This window comes from Archocentrus centrarchus, unplaced genomic scaffold (genome assembly GCF_007364275.1).
Source record: "Archocentrus centrarchus isolate MPI-CPG fArcCen1 unplaced genomic scaffold, fArcCen1 scaffold_80_ctg1, whole genome shotgun sequence".
NCBI classification, from domain to species: domain Eukaryota; kingdom Metazoa; phylum Chordata; class Actinopteri; order Cichliformes; family Cichlidae; genus Archocentrus; species Archocentrus centrarchus.
Window position 1 is genome coordinate 395059 of NW_022060291.1, and position 20520 is coordinate 415578.

Here is a 20520-nt window from a genome sequence, read left to right on the forward strand (position 1 = left end):
TCCGCTGTGGCGCCCCCTAAAGATCAACCAGGATAGCTTTGTCTCAAACTGCTGCTGATTAACTTTATCATCACCTTGTGATCAAAAGCTATCAACACGTTGAAGCTCTCAAACTGGGGTCCAGGTTATACTGGTTTATTTGTCATATTTTTATTCACGGCCACATTCAAAAAAGTTCTTATGTAATCTTAAAGGTCGCAGAGTCTGGAGCGGATCCTTTAGCTCTTCCTGTACCTGACCTTTACCATAAACAGTCATTCTGCTCATTAATCTTCTGTGTAACTCTCGCTGTGATTATAGGTTATCTGCTGCTGATTCCTCCGGAAGTGCAGTTATGGCTTACTGCTGTCAGAGAATAGAAACTGAAAGAGTTTCGGAGCGCGTCAGTGCGCTGAGAGGAGTGGCTCCGACTCCTTTATATTGAGGAGATGCTGCAGTCCTCGAAGGCCTGTGCAGACATGCAGCTTCTACCACGCGTGTGCTTCTGTTTCCTGACTTTGTCCGGACTGACGTTTGGTGATCGATCCGGTAAGAAAATCATTGAATTCAGACCGATCGTGTCTGCAGGTGCAGCTGTGTTTCATAGGGAGGATGGAGGGTCTGTGAGCGCGCAGCAGGCTGGAGCTTTAAGGGTGTTCAGTGGGTGGAGGACTGCAGCATCTGCACCTGTGACTCAGCTTTTAACGCAGCTGCACTTTACTCTAAATAGCATTAATGCGCATCATCATCACAATAATATGAAAGCATTCTCTTTATTGATTATGATCATTATCAGAGATCCTCATTATTTATTTTCAACATCAGGTGTGGCGACATTTCGAGCGGTTTGTGCGCTGCTTCTGTAGATGCGCATCCGTGATCTGTCTGTCCTGTTGACACACCGACTGTGAACCGTTTGTTTCTGAGTATGAAGTGTGTGTGTGTGTGTGTGTGTGTGTGTGGTGTGTGTGTGTGTGGTGTGTGTGTGTGTGTGTGTGTGTGTGTGTGTGTCCGCTATGTGAGATTTTTTAAAGCATTTAAAGATTTGTTATCTTATTGTGGTCTAACACAATGATATGAAAACTCTAGACTCACACAACCTGAAAGAGCTCTTTCATAAATATAAATAGAGTGGTGATTATTAGTATTAATAATTGGTTTATAATAAAAAACAAAAGTACGACAGAAACTATAAAAACTCAAGAAAAATGAAAATATCATTCTTCATATGAGCTCATTAAAGCTGTAGATCTTTTACAAACATAGATCAGCAAACAGCTGTAACAATCTTTCAAAAGGTTCAGGGTTCAGTGTTTTGAATACTAAAACCCTGATGCCTTCATCTGGGCTTTATTTATTATTATTATTATTATAATACTTTAAGGTGCATGTGTTATTAAAGTTGCAGTTGCTGGCCATTTTTAGAGGGAGTGGCACAACCAGTGGTGAGACCTCTTAATTATTTAATATGTTAATATGACAGCAAAGGGTGAAGAGTGGTTGTACTCTCTTTTTTTTGTTGTTTTGCTGAGATTGTCTACATTTGCCAATAAAAATCTGTGTGAGCCTTCAATAAGCATTTCAATTCAATGTTAAATATATAGGCCCAAATATCAAAACAGTCTCCTCAAGGTGCTTTGTATTGTGGGTAAAGAGAGAAAAGCCAACAGTCAGAACGACCCCCTATGAACAAGCACTTTGTTGGTCTTATTTTTAGGGGTCTCTGTATTCCTTTTGTCCAAAAACTCAAACTCAATTAAAACCAAAGTTTCAAAAAGTCACGAGATGAGCAGATTTCTGTGCAGGCTGTTTATTAGACATTATAGTGACACACACAGCACAGTCAAAAAGCAAGACACAGACGGTAACATAGTTGAGGCTGAGATACAAACAGAGAGAGAAACTGTTGTTGGTGCTCCGGCTCCCTCATTACTCCTTTCTCCGGCTGAAGAGATCCCGTGCAGACACTAAATGAATGTCCAAATAAAATCAAACTGTCCAGGTGATCCATGGCAATGAGCAAGAAGTTAATATACAGACACAAAAAGCAAATAAGCAAAAAAAGCCCTCCCAGGAGTGTGCGCCTTGGCAGTTACTGGAAAAAAGACAAACATGGACGATGAATATCACTACTACTCCCCCATATGCCTAAGCCTCATAATTATACTCTGTCTCGCTTTGTTTAAGATTTGTGCTGAGTCTGCACTTTTGGAGACATAATCATCCGCCATATTCGGCAGACCGTACAATAGGAGCTCTCATCTACTATCTAGAAGGGCTCAAACATCCCGGAGCGAACACTAGCCAAACACTGCAGTTTAGGGCCAAATTTCTCTAAGGGCTGCTTGTGAGGACAGATTTACACTTTTCTGGCAACAGCTGGGATCGGTGTCCTCAACATGAACCCGATGAGGGCGTTTTAACAATCTGTTGAGCCAGGCATGAATTTGAATTAGGCAAGAAGTTCAATCTGCAGCCACAGCAGAAGGCTATAGACAGGCAGCAGAAGCTTTGAGGCCCTGAACATGAATGAGAGCAATTCCAACAGGCCTCAAATCCTCCTACCACTTTTAGACACACAGTATGTATTTTATTTCAGTGTAAAATGCAGTTTAGTTGCAAATAAACAGAAGTAGGAAGATTAACGTTAAATATCAGCATTGGGGTAATAAAAATATTCCCCCCTTGGTACCCTTATTTGGGTATCATCCACAAAATATCAAAGGTCCTGTATAAAGGCAGCTCCAGTAGAGTCTGCTGACTAAATATTGATAAACAGGGTGAACTTCAGACCATTGCATGAGCTGTATTGGGTTAATATTCTTCTTAGTGAGCTTCAGAGAATACTGAACCACAATAATATGTATCACACTTCTTTGGCACAAACCATAGGGCTTTGGATGTAGAAATACTTGGTAAAATACTCACACTATGTGATATATAAAATATGATATCAGTGCTTGGTATAGAAATATAGGCCACTAAATATTTGGTATATAAATTCAAGGTATGAAATGCTTGGTGTAGGAATACATAAGGGCAATAATAACTGATAACTCAGTGCAGGACAGGTCAGGTCTCAGGACAGCATGAACATCTTTGAATCATCACTCAGTCCTCGTGGTGTTGCAGCTGCTTCAGGTGGAGGAGGTCGGGGGACCTCATCCTCCATCTCTTCTGTCCCTCCTCCTCGATGCTCTAAAAAGGCTATTGATGATCTTAAGCCTGGAGTTCTCAGCACTGAGCCTCTGAATCTCACTGGCTTGTGTCCAATCATGGATATGACTGAAACCAGCTTATGGGTGACAAAGTTACTGTTAGTGTCGAGCTTTATCTTTAGATGACTTATTTCTCGAACCAGGCTTCCATTTTTCTCAGCATAACAAGCCTTCATAGCCTTCATTGCTCCCATCTTGAAGTCGATTTTCTGAGTGTTAGGAGGCTGTTGTCATCAGAACTCCCACTGGCCTGGGAGGCAGCTCCCAGAAGTCATGGCTATGATGTTGTGAAGACCCATCAGATGACTCAGCCCTGGTCCAGGTGCCGTCCTTGGTCCACGTCGCACCTACATCGAGATGGCTCCTTCTGCGTTTCCAGAAGATCCAGGTCTGGACTGGACACCCGCTCTGCTGATTCTCTCTTCTCCTTAGTCATCCCACAGCAAGTGGAGAGTCTTTGGTGTTCACGGGTCTCAGCAGGATTTCCTCCAATATGAGGCCAGGCTGGGCAGCATCCTGGCTTTATCCTCCATTCTGGTTCTGCCATTACTGCTTATAACACAAGACAAGATTAATAATATCCATAACATACAACTCTATATTCTCCTAAAACAAAACTCTCCTTCTTCTCCCTTCCTTCTTCTTAAGTTGCTTTTTATACATTTTCTCTTTATTTTTACAGTTTTATAGTGTTTAACAAATGATGGCATCTACAGTTGTTGTCTTACTTGGTTCTCACACCACACAGTGGTGTGTTTCAGAAGATAAAACATACTCAGTCTATTTGCATTGGCACTGATAATATTGCAGGCAGTAACCTCTCATAGCCACTCAGTTTGTGTAAGCTTTTATCTGAACTACATTAGAGTCAGAAGCTAAACTTATGCTTCTGTTCAGACAGCAGTAACCTGTCTTAGAGACATGCAGTCACAGTTAGAGATAAACTTTTTTTCTTTTTTAATTAAAAGCAAAACAGAAATTATGTTATTTTGGACAACCTCACCTCTTGGACGGGTACGACAGGGCTGTATCAGCTTTCCTGTGCTGAGACTCGGTGTTAACTTGAGCTGATCTGACGCGTGCTCCACATTAACTCACACACTGATGATTTCAAACATCTTTGTATTCACTTCCCTTTATTATTTGTGACTGACAACAGGTAGTTCTAGTCTCTTTTGTTGAACAGTAAATGCAGCCTAACTGAACATTGTAAATGCTGGCATACCTGAGTATCACAGATTGCATGTCAAAAACTCCACCATTAACGCCCACCAAATGAGCAAACCCCTTCCCATATAATACAATGACCCATAAAGTAAGTCCCCCCAAGTATCCAAACACATAATGCAAAAAAGAAAGGAAAATGGCTCTTACAAGCCTCTTATTGTCAGAATCAATTTATTATCATTATATGTCAGACATGTAATGAACAGAAGTTCCAGAACACCCATCCAAAAAGACAAACAAATCAAACAAACAGGGAGATAAGTGTCTGAGGCCTTGCAGCCATCAGAGGTGCTGCCATTTTACAAAGATAAGAGGGAAACAAAGTGAACAATAGGATAGGTGAGGAAAGAAAAAAAAATCTCATATTTTGCCCCATAATGGGGGCACAGTATGAAGTTAAAAAACCTCTGCATAGTAGCTTAGAAGCACATAAACAGCATGGGGAGCACTAGGGTGGGGACGGGAGGGGCTGTGCCAGCAGAGATGGGTGAGCCAGGGTACTGTGGAGGCAAGCCAGCTTCCTCAGCCAGCAGTTCATGATGATGTTTATGATAAGATGGTACAGTCAGCCTTGGTCGCCAGGATACCCGTTCACACAGGTCACAAGACGAGGCGGGGGTGCAGAGCATCTGTTTACAAACATCTCCAGGAGACGATTTACATACACAGCCATCCATCCAAGGCCGTCTGGGAGCCAAATTCCAAATGCTACAATTGTTTTGGTACAGACCATCATAACTGATTGTTGACAGACCGTACAGTTTTCTGGTTACCTCTCAGTGGTGAAAAATCCAGTCATCCGAATTTTTGGTTCTACTCTGCCGCGCAGGAACAGACTCTCAAACACTCCTCCAGATCTAATCCATTTGATTCAGCTCTACTGAGTCTGATTGAGTACGTACAGCTCTGCATCCCTCACAGGCAGCCTTACTAAGGCCCAGAACTTCACAATAAACCAGGTATCCCCAAGTCCAATCAGGAGAAATCCTGGTATCAATAAACCAATATATGACACATATCCGCAATCGACAGTACAGCCAGGAACGTTATCTTCCACCGTCCATGGGAATCCAGCTGGGTATGTCAGTCAGACCAGAGGAAAGAGGGTTCTCATTCTCACAATCTCCTCATGATGAGAATTTGATCATCAACAGTGTTGAGAGACCAGCTGACCAGATCCATAATTTAATTTCCAGTTTGGGGATGTGTGAAGAGACGCTCTAAGCAGCGAAGCAGCAAAAGCACAGGTAGATAAGGAGGTTGGGGGAGAAAAGAAAAACACGTCCGTCTCCACTGAGAGCAGGTCCAGCATTCTGCGTTACAGTGTCACCCCGTTATAAGGAACCGTGGTGAGTTTTGATGGTGCTTTAAAATTTGATAAGCAAATTAGCTCTGTTATTAAATTGAGTTTCTGTCAATTAAGGCTCCTCAGAAGGCCTACTTCCTGTCACATGACTTTAAGAATACTTTATGCTTTTATTACTTCTTGTTTTAAACTATTATAATTCTTTATATGTTGATGCAATCAGCTGTTACTTTGTTATGCCTGGTTATTTAACTGAACTTTTGAAACCCTTTATTCCTATCAGAGCTCTGCGGTCTACAAACAGACTGCTGTTCAGTCTGCCTAAATCCAGGCTAAAATCAGAGGCACCAGAGCCTTTACAGTGGTGGCGCCTAATCTCTGAAATAACTTACCCTTTCACATAAGAGCAGCTCAGACTTTGAATCATTTAAAATTTTGGAACATATTCATATTTGCTTACGTACAGGTTTAGTTGAGTTAGTACCCTGGCTTTGACTATGCTAACTCAGCTTTTGTCATGTGTGTTTTGTTTTTTGCTTTATCTTGTCTGTTCTGTTCTGGGTTTCTTTTGGTTGTGCCTTAGCTCTGTGAATTCAAGTCAAGTTGTTTTGTGTTTGCCCTGAATCTGCCGCTGGTTTTGTCCAGCCCTGCTTTCTGTTCTGCCCTCACTAAAATGAAAGCAGAGTCGTTATTTTCCCTTCCGTCTTGCGTATCCTGCGTTGGGGTCCTCTTTCAGCCGTTACATGACAGCTTTTACTTATTCTCTAACTGATTCTTAGTATATATTTATTTATTGTTGATTTAGTGACTGATGCATAATAAATTTTATATATCCTGTACAGCACTTTGGTCAATTGAGATTGTTTTGATGTGCTATAGAAATAAATTTTGACTTGACTTGATGCATCCAAGCATATTATCATATTTGGGCAAGACAGACCCCCCCCCCCCCCCTTCCCCTTTCTGCACTGTGTTACCTATGCAAAGTGGTATTGACACTGTTATTGTTACTAATAACACAGAAAATCATCAGCCTCACTTTTTAATTTCCTTCAACAATTAAATTATCCCCCCTTGAGGCTGATGAGTGCCTGTTAATATCTTCCTGCTTTAGCTCTGCTATCTGTTCTCCAGTTTCATGTTGACACTCCTCTGCAATCATAATTTATGTCCAGTGGTGTCACTCTTTAGTGCTCCACCTAATGGGAAGACCAAGTTAGCACTGACGGGGCTATTCCCTGGATCACACCTTTGAGACCTCCTGAGCATTTGATTTTATTTTTAAAATATTGGCCACTGCACTGGGAAGCTGTAAAGCATCAGTTAACTGCAACACAGCCTCTCCATATACTAGAGGATTGCCATCAGCTCTTATAAATCGTCTCTATCTCCAAATATTAGCATTAGCATGCCAAACCTCGTGAACATAGGCTGAATCAATGTACAACTTAAGTCTCTTACCTGAAGCAGGTCTACAAGCTGTTAAACTTTTTATTCTGAGATCAGCGATGAACTCTGCAGATCAACCCTTTGAGCTTCTAGAGTGGAAAACCTTACACCTGCAGAATCAAGTTAAACAACTACAGGGGTTGGACAATGAAACTGAAACACCTGGTTTTAGACCACAATAATTTATTAGCATGATGTAGGGCCTCCTTTTGCGGCCCATACAGCTTCAACTTGTCTTAGGAATGACATATACAGGTCCTGCACAGTGGTCAGAGGGATTTTAAGCCATTCTTCTTGCAGGATAGTGGCCAGGTCACGACGTGATGCTGGTGGAGGAAAACGTTTCCTGACTCGCTCCTCCAAAACACCCCAAAGTGGCTCAATAATATTTAGATCTGGTGACTGTGCAGGCCATTGGATGCACATGGTCCTCCAGAATGGTTCAGTAGTCCTTGGCAGTGACGCGCCCATCTAGCACAAGTATTGGGCCAAGGGAATGCCATGATATGGCAGCCCAAACCATCACTGATCCACCCCCATGCTTCACTCTGGGCATGCAACAGTCTGGGTGGTACGCTTCTTTGGGGCTTCTCCACACCGTAACTCTCCCAGATGTGGGGAAAACAGTAAAGGTGGACTCATCAGAGAACAATACATGTTTCACATTGTCCACAGCCCAAGATTTGCGCTCCTTGCACCATTGAAACCGATGTTGGCATTGGCACGGGTGACCAAAGGTTTGGCTATAGCAGCCCGGTCGTGTATATTGACCCTGTGGAGCTCCCGACGGACAGTTTTGGTGGAAACAGGAGAGCTGAGGTGCACATTTATTTCTGCCATGATTTGGGCAGCCGTGGTTTTATGTTTTTTGGATACAATCCGTGTTAGCACCCGAACATCCCTTTCAGACAGCTTCCTCTTGCGTCCACAGTTAATCCTGTTGGATGTGGTTCGTCCTTCTTGGTGGTATGCTGACATTACCCTGGATACCGTGGCTCTTGATACATCACAAAGACTTGCTGTCTTGGTCACAGATGCGCCAGCAAGACATGCACCAACAATTTGTCCTCTTTTGAACTCTGGTATGTCACCCATAATGTTGTGTGCATTGCAATATTTTGATCAAAACTGTGCTCTTACCCTGCTAGTTGGACCTTCACACTCTGCTCTTACTGGTGCAATGTGCAGTTAATGAAGATTGGCCACCAGGCTGGTCCAATTTAGCCATGAAACCTCCCACACTAAAATGACAGGTGTTTCAGTTTCATTGTCCAACCCCTGTATATAGTCCACATTACAGCCACGCTCATCCCTAAATCGAGAACTGTCCAAAAACATTTAAATCACCTGCAATAAATTCAGTATGCAGATTCAATTTCTTGAGCTCTCTCAGATTTGTCAATCTGCAGCACACAATCATGAGGAGTTCATCAGGTAGCATCATTTTAAGACAGAGTTAATATTATTATTAAAATTATAAATTATTACTTCAATAGTTCAGGGGCAGAAAAATTATCTCACACCCCGTAGTCTAGTTTAAAATAAAAAATATCTTGTCGAAAGATCACTTTAATACAGTGATCCACGCCTTTGTTACAACCAGTTTGGATTACTGTAATTCTTTGTATTTTGGTGTAAATCAGTCCTCACTGTCTGGTTTTCAGCTTGTACAAAATGCTGCTGCACGGCTATTGACTGGAACACGTAAGAGGGAACACATCACTCCAGTTTTATCTTCTCTTCACTGATTCCTGTTTATTTTAGAGTTCATTTTAAAATTCTTTTATTGTTTATAAGTCCTTAAATGGCAATGCACCACCTTACCTCGCAGAGTTGCTGCATCTACACTCCCCCTCCCGCCCGCTTAGATCTGCTGACCAACTGCTGTTGGTCGTACCGAGGACTAGCGGAGGCTCAGGGGGGACAGAGCATTCGCTGTGGCAGCTCCCAGGTTGTGGAACGCTCTGCCTATGCACATCAACAGGCCTCTTCACTAGCTATTTTTAAATCTTCTCTTAAGACCCACCTTTTCCACCAGGTGTTCAAACAAGCTTGAGATGTTTGTATCGCAGTGTATTTATTTCTTATGTATCTATTTGTTTTTTAGTCTAATTTATCCTGACTTTTGACTGTGTATTTTATTTTTATTTTATTGTTGCTCTTTTATTTTTATGTTACTGATGCTCTTATTTATTTTTATATTTTATTGATGCTCTTATTTCTGTGTGTTGACTTTTACGTTTGTCTTTTGTTGTTTTTATTCTTCCATGTTCAGCACTTTGGTCAGTGCTTACTGTTTTAAAGTGCTATATAAATAAATTAGCTTGGCTTGGCTTAAGTGATAACAAACCTTGGGCTTAAAAGGCAAAGCTTATAACTAATGTGACGTACACAGAATCACAAGCTGACTTTGAGTTAAGAATCCCGGTTTCTGAAAGGCAAAGGCTGCTGCCATCAAACCTTGATTTTTTTTTTTTTTAAGCCTGTCATGTCTGGCAGTTTTTGCAATCAGAACAATGCCCGAATGCACTGATGTACCAAACATATTTGCTTTTACAAGTACAGCTCTATAAGTTTTCTATAGGCTATTCTTGTTAATGTTTGTATTTCTATTTTTTATTTAGTTCTTTATGCCAGTCCTGACAGGCAATAAGGAAAGGGATAGAAAAGAGGGAGAAAGGAAAGAAAATACTCAAAGAAAATATACATACATACACACATTCACATATCTATATATATGCATATACATATACACACATACACACAATTTTGCTGTTTACAGTAATGTGTGTGTATGCGCCTCTGTCATGTAATGTACTCAGTGAGGGTAAGAAACTGCAACCATACCCCCCGTGATCCAGAGGCGAATAGGAAAGGACCCAGGGGACCCAGGCCATCCGCAGCCCACTAGGAGCTCAGAAGACCTGAGGCCACACATCCTGATGGCAACCGCGTGCACCCCCCCCCCCCAACATGCTACTGGCCCAGCCCAAGGGTTCATGGGGCAGTTTCTGTAGAGGTGACCTGTCTGGCCACACCCCCAACATGCAAAGTTACCTCAAGGCAGGTTATTCCTCTGTTGAGTAGGAATATCATAAAAAAGTTAATTTATTTCAGTAATTCCATTCAAAAAGTGAAACTTGTCTATTATATTCATTCATTACACACAGACTGATATATTTCAAATGTTTGTTTCTTTTAATTTTGATAATTATAAGTGACAACTAATGAAAACCCCAAATTCAGTATCTCAGAAAATTAGAATATTGTGAAAAGGTTCAATATTGAAGACACCTGGTGCCACACTCTAATCAGCTAATTAACTCCAAACACCTGCAAAGACCCTTAAATTGTCTCTCAGTCGACTGCTGAGTTGACAGTTGTCCAAAAGACGACCCTTGACACCTCACACAAGGAGGGCAAGATACAAAAGGTCATTGCTAAAGAGGCTGGCTGTTCACAGAGCTCTTTGTCCAAGCACATTAATAGAGAGGTGAAGGGAAGGAAAAGATGTGGTAGAAAAAGTGTACAACAATAGTGATAACTGCACCCTGGAGAGGATTGTGGAACAAAAGACTTTCAAAAATGTGGGGGAGATTCACAAAGAGTGGACTGCAGCTGGAGTATAAACAGAGTAAATAAGGTGAATAAAAGCACTCAGTGCATTATGGGAACCCCCCAGCAGCCTAGGCCTATAGCAGCATAACTAAGGGAGGGTTCAGGGTCACCTGATCCAGCTCTAACTATAAGCTTGATCATAAAGGAAAGTTTTAAGCCTAATCTTAAAAATAGAGAGGGTGTCTGTCTCCTGAATCCAAGCTGGGAGCTGGTTCCACAGAAGAGGTGCCTGAAAGCTGAAGGCTCTGCCTCCCATTCTACTCTTAAGTATCCTAGGAACCTCCAGGTCTCTGTTAAAAAATGGTCTTTGTCTGATTTGGGGATTAGAGTCAGTAGACCGTGTTTCATAGAGTTGAACATTTCTTTCTCTCTCAAACATTCCTTAAATAATTCCATTAAAGGGTTTTCAATGATGTTCCAAAAGTGGTGATAAGATTCAGCAGGAATCCATCAATGCCCAGCAACATCCTTTACTCATCACAAGTAAAGTCATTTTGTTTAAATTGCTCTGAAATGGAAGGGATGATATTTTTAAGTTGATAAACCTTCTGCCAATGGCACGTATTGATGTTGGACTAACTGTGCAGCCTCTGTAGGGTCCAGGTATGACCTCATGCTACCAGCAGTGACTCTGACCCTAGCCAAATGCAGAGCTAGTGAAAAAACTGCTGCTTAGCTGACCACATCAATATCACAGAGGTTTATTTGACTGATGCTAAACTCTGATTAAAAAGTCTTCCTTTAATTTTTTGAGCAGTATAAGTTGGAGTTGTGTGTAAGGAAGGATGGAGGAGCATTTCTGTATCAGCTCCAACAGCTCAAGTGGATGCAGCCATATCAGCAGAAATCAATATTCAGTCCTCTTTAATGGGCCTCATCCTCTGTGCTCTGATGTAATCCATGAAGTAAAGGCAGCCTGTTCTACTCATTTCCAGCTCTGTATGTTATTCTGGGACTCTACTGGAACAGTTTAGCATGATTGACAGTTCCCAGTAATCCCAGTTTCCCAGACTGGGTGTGAGTGCAGCCTCTGAGTGCGTCCTCTCTGAAACAAGCTCTTCAGCTCCTTCTCCCTCCATTTAAACCAGTGCTTCTCAGACTGTGTGGTGGGGGGTGGACTGCAGAGGGAAAATATGAATCTAAGCTGAAGGAATATGATTATTGTAGAAACAAAGGTTTGTAGATGCTGTTGTTGTGACTGGATCTGTTTTTGATGTTTATGATTGATTAAAATCAAGTGTGAACTTTTTTAGCTTCTGTAATGAGACATGGTTTTAAGTCAGCTTTCTTCTGATTGGCTGCCTCTGACTCATACCTGACTGTTATCCTCGTCACTCTGTATGTGACCACACTGTTTACTTCCTGTTTGTCTTCCAGGGTCACCTGTCATCACAGTGACTGTGAAAGAAGATGAAGATGTGATTTTACCCTGTTCCCTCGGCACCAGTGAGAACATTGAGTCCGTGCTGTTTGACTGGAAGAAGGAAGGAACATCTCCTCCAAAGGAGGTGTTCATGTATGATCCCGATAGTCCCGACACACGTTACAGAGATCAAGATGAGCAGTTCAAAGGTCGCGTCTCACATTTTCCTGGAGAGCTGAAGCAGGGCAACGCCTCCATAAGAATAACCAAAGTGAGGCTGGAGGACAAAGGAAACTACATCTGTATCTTTCCAAGAACGAAGCCCAGTCAAAAAGAATTTACCATTGAGCTTGTTGTTGGTGAGTGCTGCTATAAATCACCTGAATATTTCAAATAAAGTATCAGTGAATGCAGCTGTAAGCAGTGAATACATGAATGTTCTCAGCTGTTCAAAGGCTTTCCTGACTGTGTGATTATCACCATCCAGGACCATCAACCAGCCTGCTGTGTATAAGGACATTTATGAATCTGTCACTCTGCTTTCTCTTTTACTTTAGATTATAAAACCATGTGTAATATTTCAGGTTAACACTTCTGAGTGTCTTTTGTCCAGCTGTGTGAGTGCTAAGCTGATGCTAACCCAGTCCCCTCTAACATGTGTGTGTTTTCCTTTCAGAGGGCAGATTAAAAGGTCCGAAACGTGACAGGTGAGTCCTGTTTGTGATGATGTCACTGATGTTTACGTCCTTGTTGTTTGTGTGTAAACGTATCCCTAGGTAAATCTTAAATCTTAATATATTTTATTTCTATTTATGCAAGTAATTAGGGATTTTCATGCTAGAGTATGTGATTCACAGTCAATTCAATAATAGCGAATCTGCTGTTTATTAAGGCATTTTTGTGCTGTTTAAATAAATATACGGTAACTTCAGTTACTTTTCAGATATTTATTCCACCCATTGACTGATTTAAAATACAATTAGTATTTATTTTTAAAAAGAAATGCTATCTTTTCTGAGCTTTAGTTTGCACCCAACTTACAGCTGCAGGTATTTGATGATTTATTTTACAGTTGGAAAGTACTTTTTATATTTTTAACACTTTTTTTGCATTGCCTTCTTAAAGAGTACTGTACATATTGTCACATCTCTTTTTTTAGACACTTTTGATAGCTTTAGTTTGCTGTTTTACTATTTAAAGTAAAACTATTTACTATTTAAAATTGTTAAAAGAAAGTACACCTTCTGTCACTTCTAAGGTTTGTGTATCAGAACATAATTTTTAAAATCCTTGGTCCAAGTAGGTCTTAAAATTGGGTTAATACAGCCCGAGATGAAGAACAACACAATATATTACCAATTATTAACAAAAACAAAGTCAAAATGCAGAAGCATTGTGCAACAAATTTACACCCCATGATTCAGTAACTTGTAGAACCTCCTGGGTGGCTTAGAGGTGAAGTCGGCGACCACATACATATGCCCTGGTTCGCGTCCTGGCCCATCGCCAATTTGCCCGCGTGTCTTCCCCTTTATCTTTCCCCCATTTCCTGTCTCTCTCTACTGTCAATAAAAGCTGCTGTGGCCAAAAATGCAAAAAAAAAAAAAAAAAAAAAAAAAACAAGAACCTCTTTTAACAACAATAACTTGAAGCAATCATGTTTTTTTAACCACTTTATCAGTTTCTCACATCGTTGTGGAGGAATTTTGGCCCACTCTTCTTCACAGCATTGCTTCAGTTCATTGAAGTTTGCAGCATTCATTTATCCACAGAAGGTCCCACCACAGGATTTGACTGGGTTGTTGGAGCATTTTGATTCTTTAATTTTTCAGACAGTATGTTGGAGAGTTGCTGTGCTTGGGATCATTGTCCTGCTGCATGAACCAGTTTGGTCCAAGCTTCAGCTGTGGGAGAGATGGCCTCACATTGACTTTAGAATATTTTTGTATATAGAGGAATTCATGGTCCACTCAGTGACTTCAAGGAACCAAAATCATCAGCTGATCTGAGGTGTTTGTGCTGATATGCTGTGTTGGGTTTTCTCTGAACATGGAGCTGTGCATTATGATCAAACATCTCCACTTTGGTCTTGTCTATCCAAAGGACATTGTTCCACAGGTCTTGTGGTTTGTTCAGGTGCAGCTTTGCAAGCCTAAGCTGTGCTGCCATTTTCTTTTAGAGAGTAGAGGCTTTCTCCTGGTTACCTTTCCAAACAGGCCATGCTGACTGAGGCCTGTAAAGTGAAATGGACTTCTTTTTTCCTTTTTCCTTTTTTTTTTTTTTTGCAGTTTCTCAGCATTGGTCTGACCGTGGGGTGAATTTACTGGGACGTGCTCTCCTGGGAGGACTGGCGGCTGTCTTGAACGTTTTCCACTTGTGAATAATCACACTGAATGATGGACCTCCAGTTGTTTGGAGATGATCTCCACGACCAGTCCCAGATCTATGGGCAGCAACAGCTGCTCCTCTAAGAGCCCTGCTGATCATTCCTCTTCGGCATTGTGTTAACCTAAATGCTCCAAACCCTGTGCTTTTATAAAGTTGCTTACATTTGCACAAGTGCTTTTCTGCACCTGGCTGCTACCCTCTTAATTTATATGGTAGCAGTAGAATGTGCCAAGCATTTTTTTTTCTACACACTGTTTCTGCATTTTAAGATCAGTTCTTGTTAAGTAATGACATAGTATAATAATCTGAGGTTGTAATTAAATCATTATAGAACCCAGTAAGAGTGAATTTTCTTTAGTATTAGTTCTTAATTTAGTCTTTAATGTTTGATTTTGATAGTGGTAATTATGTAAGCTAGCTGCTCTAACACAGCATTTTGTCTTTCTCTGCAACAATGTGTCCAAACTCATCGCTTTTTAAGTTACAAATGTGATTTGTAGTAAAAACTTCATAATAGTCTCTGGTTTGCTGTTAAACACAGTGTAATCTGTTTATGCACATAAAATGGTAAATGGACTAGTTCTTATACAGCACTTTTCTACTCTTTCTGAGCACTCAGAGTGCTTATAAAACATGTTTACATTTACTCCATTCACACCCATTCATACAAGCACTTCCATAATTATCTAAGCTAAGTGCTTTTTATAATCTAACATTCACACTCCAACGGTTGCGTCAGAGAGCAACTTGGGGTTTAGTATCTTGCCCAAGGATACATTGGCATGCAGCCTGGAGCAACCAGGAATCAGACCGCTGACTTTCCGATCAGTAGGTGACCTGCTCTACCTCCTGAGCTACAGCCACCCCTCAAGTGAAACATTCAAGTGATACATGGCATGTTGCTACATTGTTAACATTGTCTTATGTTTGTCGTCTATGATGTGCTCACAGGTGCAGTTCAAAAGCCATATGTCACAATGCAAAACAAAGGGCAGCTGGAGTGTGAGATTCTGGGTGCTTCTCCTAAACCTATGTTACAGTGGTGGGACAGTGATAACAAAACACTTTCTTCTAAGATGCTACAGGACAGAGAAGATCAAGGTCGCTTTTACATCATTATCCAGACTACTGTGACCAAGCCTGGCTGTTATCACTGTGTAGCCACACAGATGGACATCTGGCATCAAACTTCCAAAGAGATCTGTGTGCATGAAAGTGAGTGGTATTTTATCATTCAAATATCTGTAAATATAATGTGTTTTACAGAGCAGAAACTGTGGTCACTAAAAAAATTACATGATGCTTAAAACATCTGAGCTCTGTTTCCAAGAAGGAACCATTTTCTTTCTCATAGCAAATCAAGTCCTATTACTGTCCCTAAATCCTTAAAGGAACCAACATGTTTTGCATCTCAGCATTCCTATAGAACAAAGGATGTTTACCGAAACACAAATAATACCTCATATAAAGAGGAGATGGTAGCAACATTAAAAACAAAATGAAGGGGAGAAAGTTGTCGGTTTCTAACATTAACAAAATAAACTCCCAAACATATACTGTACATATAAGATGGATCTTGCTGCTGTGACATCAATGATTACTGTGAATGCTGCAAAGCATTCACAGTATTGTTCTTGTACTCCAAAAACCTTTGGTTGCTAAAAACTCAAGCAGCATTTGGCCTACAGACACCGTTCTGGTAACAAAACGTTCAGCCTGTTCTGGAGATTTGTGCTATTACTTTTCTTTTTTGTAACCTTTATACTTCTAAAGATATTGAACTTTTTATAATCTTCATTTTTGCCATTCAAAATGAATAGGGAAGTTTCAAATCCTTTTCAAATCCTTTCAGGCTTTAAAAGCTAATAACTTCAGCATACTTTCAGCTAGAAAAACCATTTGAGCTTTAAAATGAAGCCAAGCCTTTCAGCTATTCAGCTTTTACTTGGTGTTTCAAAATCTTTTATGGTTTAAGCACAGTGAGTGTTTAAGTTGAAGGAGTTTTTTCAGCCGTTTCAGAGTTTATAATGGTTGTGTATTGCGTGTGCTAGAGTGGGAGCCTGATTAGTAGAGTGGGAGGCTTCAAAACTTTCAGGTGGAAAACTTATTTTTAAACTGCCACTGTGTCCACACTCTTCGCGCTACAGCCATCATTTTATGCTCAAAATGTAGAGCTGCTTCTCTACTTTCAAACAATATGTCTCTAAACCCTGTCAAACACTTTTTAAACTGTAAGGGTTCAAACAGAGGGAGTACCTTCCAACTCCTTCATTAACCTCCATAGTAATTTCAGAGAGCTGATTTTCTCCAAAGCAGAAATGAGCACCTTTTTTAAACTGCTCCCACGGCCACACTTTTGAGCCCAGGAAAATAAAAATTACACCACTGTTTAGAACAGGTCCTTGTGACGCTCACAGTTCAAAAATGACTTTGATAGGAGCTACGGCTTTTGACTTAGAAGCAGTTATTTGACAGGTGCACCGAGGCAAATTTGACAGTGCATGCATCTCAGCAGGTAAGCAGTGCACCTGGCAGGTGTTTTCAATTGGCGCATTTACAAGCATTCAGCTTGGCAGAGCTCTCCAATATGTATGCTTGCAAACCTCACAGCTTGTGTGACACTACTGTTAGCTCAGTGGTAGAAAAGGGGCCCATCAATGCACAAGAAGCACACAGAGCAGGTTCAAGTCCCACTTTACTCCAAACTTTAAAAATTTTCCATTGAGCATTCATTCACCAGCTTAAACTCTTTCAGCCAGATTTAAGCTCTTTGGAGCATTTCCTGGCATTTCAGCTAGAGACACCATTTAGGCTTTAAAATAAAGCCAAGCCTTTCAGCTATTCAGCAGTTCAGCTGTTGAAGCTCATTCATCAAATAAAGTTTCAGCTCTTTGAAGCATTTCTTAGCATTTCAGCTGCAATCTTTCAGCTTGCAGCATTCACAGTGCATTTTTTTCAGGAAATGCTTTTTCTAGTTGGTTTGTGAAGTTCTATTATGATGCCACAAGGTTACAGTTTTTGCCATTGCAGTCTTGGTGTTTTGAAACCACTGCATGCTCACAGACTTGTGACTTCCAATCACAGTAAATCATCCTCTGTTTAATCCTAATTTTTAAAATTGATGGGATTATAATTTACAAACTACACTTTGTTAAAAAACAAACAAACAAACAAATAATAGTAGCAATTTAGCCAATCATCTTGTCAGTTAATGTTTTACCGAGGGTCAGAGTAAGTGACTCGACAGCCATTTCCCATAGATATGAGGCAGACACTGTACACTCATATATAGGAACTTGTCGGTCAAAAAGTAAGTCTTCCTTGAACCACTTCGTGCTTTATCATGCTATTGGGCTTTATTAGGACCATAATTTACAAACAGAGCATCTTGTTGTATTACACAAGGCTTGAAATTAAGACCAATGATTAGAGTGAGATAGACACTGCAGCCTTTGGCTTTTTGTGTGATATATTTTTGTATTTTATTATTTTGTCATTTAATATATCAAAATATTATGGAATAAATGATAGTCATTATTACAGTAAATAAACAAAGATATCTAATACTCTGTTTCTTTTCTGTGCTACACTAATAAAAGCACTTTATAAAGAACTAGTTTCAGATGTATGAAGATATGAAGATTCCTCATGTTATCATTTTGAACCCTTTTTAAGAAACACAAAACTGATAGTGTAATTACTGTCTTCAGCAAGTAAAAACATAAAATAATAACCTAGCACTGCACATAAACGTAAACTTAATTATGTATTTTCAAATTGCCACAGATTTTTGCCCCAACATTTCAAGATCAGCAGGAATTTTGAGCCTTGGCCATCATTTTTACATACTTTTGGCTGCTGATGGATAGGCATTTTCCAAATTTTGGGAAAAATAAATTTGATCTTATAACTTTTTTTAATCAACATTTAGAGGCTGCTTATTCACACAGTTTTAACTGGCTTATGAGTTCTCATACCCACAGTGTGAAACAAACTGGGTGGATGGAGCAAAGTTTTCTTTTCTTCATTTACTGATCAGGTGGTTGATGAAGGACCTCCAGCTGTTTCCCAGTAAAGGTTTAATGGAGGTTACAGGGGGAAAAGCTTCATTTGGACACTAGAAAAACATTTACTTCCACTCCATCTGAGCTCACCGTCTCTATAACAGCTCCACCTCTTTGTGCTTGTGCAGACAGACTGCACGTAAAACAGTTGACTGCTGTTGTTGTGTTATCAGTGTTCATGTTGAAAAACTGGGGGCTGCGTGAGTGTAATATTGTACTGCTTTGTATTCACAAGCATTCTCCTAAATATGTTTCTACGTTATATGTCATTAAACCCACAAGTAGAAGACAACAGAGAACTGTAATGGTGCTAATGTGGGTGAAACACTTACACGGAGGCACCTGAGCACTGCAGAGTTTAAACGAAACATCGAAGCAACAAATTTGCTTGGATTTTTTTATAAGCAAATTAGTTGAGTTACTTGAGGAATTGTTGCAGCCCTAGTTTAATGCATCTTCAGTTATTTGTAAAAATGTGACGTTGCACTGATTTATGCATTTACCTCTGTTGATGACTGTTAAATCTATAACATGATAGTTGGTGGAAAGATTAATACAGTAATAAGGACTTCACTAGTAAGTATATAACACATATTTTAATAAAGAATTCTTTAGAAAGACAACATTTTTCAGCAGATTAATTTCCAAATTATTGGAGCTACCTTAGAGACTCATGTAGTCTGCAATTAATCCTCCTTTCATGAATGGTCAGATTTTGATGATTTTCATTAAACTGTGACCATTTTGGACTCTGCAGTTTGTGGTGCTGATCTTATATTCCTGTTCGACTCTAAAAATAGCAGAGATTCACTCGTAAATATGCTGCTGTGTCCGTAGACAGGAAAAGATTTAACATTAGCTGCTGCAGTGTGATCCTGAGAACAGAGTTGAAAGTGAAATTCTTATGGCATAAGTGCACAAATGGTGAAATGTCCTGAATAAAACTATGTACCACAATTCAGACTGATGCTCACCGATGACTGTAATTTGATATCATGAAGCCCTCAAATATTATTTTTTTTTTACTGGAAAGTGAGTGTATAAAATTAGTTTTATCTTCAGGGTTGAAGGTTGCACCAAGAATCGTGGAAAATGAACACTTGCAGGATTTCATTATCAAAATATAATTTGTAAAATTCAAAGACCAAATCAATAAAAGTCAGTGTTAGCAAATTAAATACATCTACAATATGTCTGTGCAGATATAAAATGTATCCAAATAAATAAAATTGGTAGACAGATAATCTGACTAACCATCAAACTGTTGCTTCAGACTAACTGAAGAAACACACACATCTAAATTCTGTTACCTGACTTTCCTTCTATCTCAGTCACTTTGTATGTGAACACACTGTTAAATTTTTCTGTCTTTCAGGGCAAATTGTGCGGGTAAAAGAAGGTGATGATGCCATTTTACCCTGTTCCCTCAAGACCAGTGAGAGCATTGAGTCAAAGCCTTTTAGCTGGACGAAAAAAGGGCCAGCAGATGAAATGAAGGTTTTCCTTTATGACACCGGCAATATTGATCGCACGGGTCAAGACAAGAAGTTCAGAGGTCGAGTTTCACATTTTCCAGATGAGCTGAAGAACGGCAACGCCTCCATAACTATCAAAAATATGAAACTGACTGACCATGGAGAGTATACCTGTAATTTTCCACAGCAGCCAGAAAGTAATGATGAAATCATTCTGCTTGTTGGTAAGTGCTGTCATAAAACACCTAATTATTCTCTGATTAAACTAATCCCTCAGTCAGAATGCACATCTGACAGGTCCTCACAGCACTGCAGCCACACCTGGAGTAATACTTGGTTAACAAAACAGACCTTCCCAGATGCTGATCCTGCACCTCCCTGCTTATTAAAAATCTGAGATGCCCATAATGTCTTCACTAGATTAAAGTAAAGA

The 20520-nt window shown here is 40.1% G+C and overlaps 1 protein-coding gene across 2 annotated transcripts in view; it reads left to right on the forward strand.

Moving 5' to 3' along the window:
• Positions 1 to 403: 403 nt before the first annotated feature.
• Positions 404 to 20520, forward strand: part of LOC115777846 (butyrophilin subfamily 1 member A1-like) — a 43968-nt gene continuing 23851 nt past the window's right edge. For both annotated transcript variants that reach the window (XR_004019694.1, XM_030725849.1), the window contains exons 1-4: positions 404 to 528; positions 12175 to 12519; positions 15500 to 15763; positions 19988 to 20311. Coding sequence is in view for 1 of the 2 variants with exons in the window: in XM_030725849.1 (XP_030581709.1) it covers positions 429 to 528; positions 12175 to 12519; positions 15500 to 15763; positions 19988 to 20311 (1033 nt within the window). In the remaining variant the exon portion in view is untranslated. The remainder of the gene's footprint in view (positions 529 to 12174; positions 12520 to 15499; positions 15764 to 19987; positions 20312 to 20520) is intronic.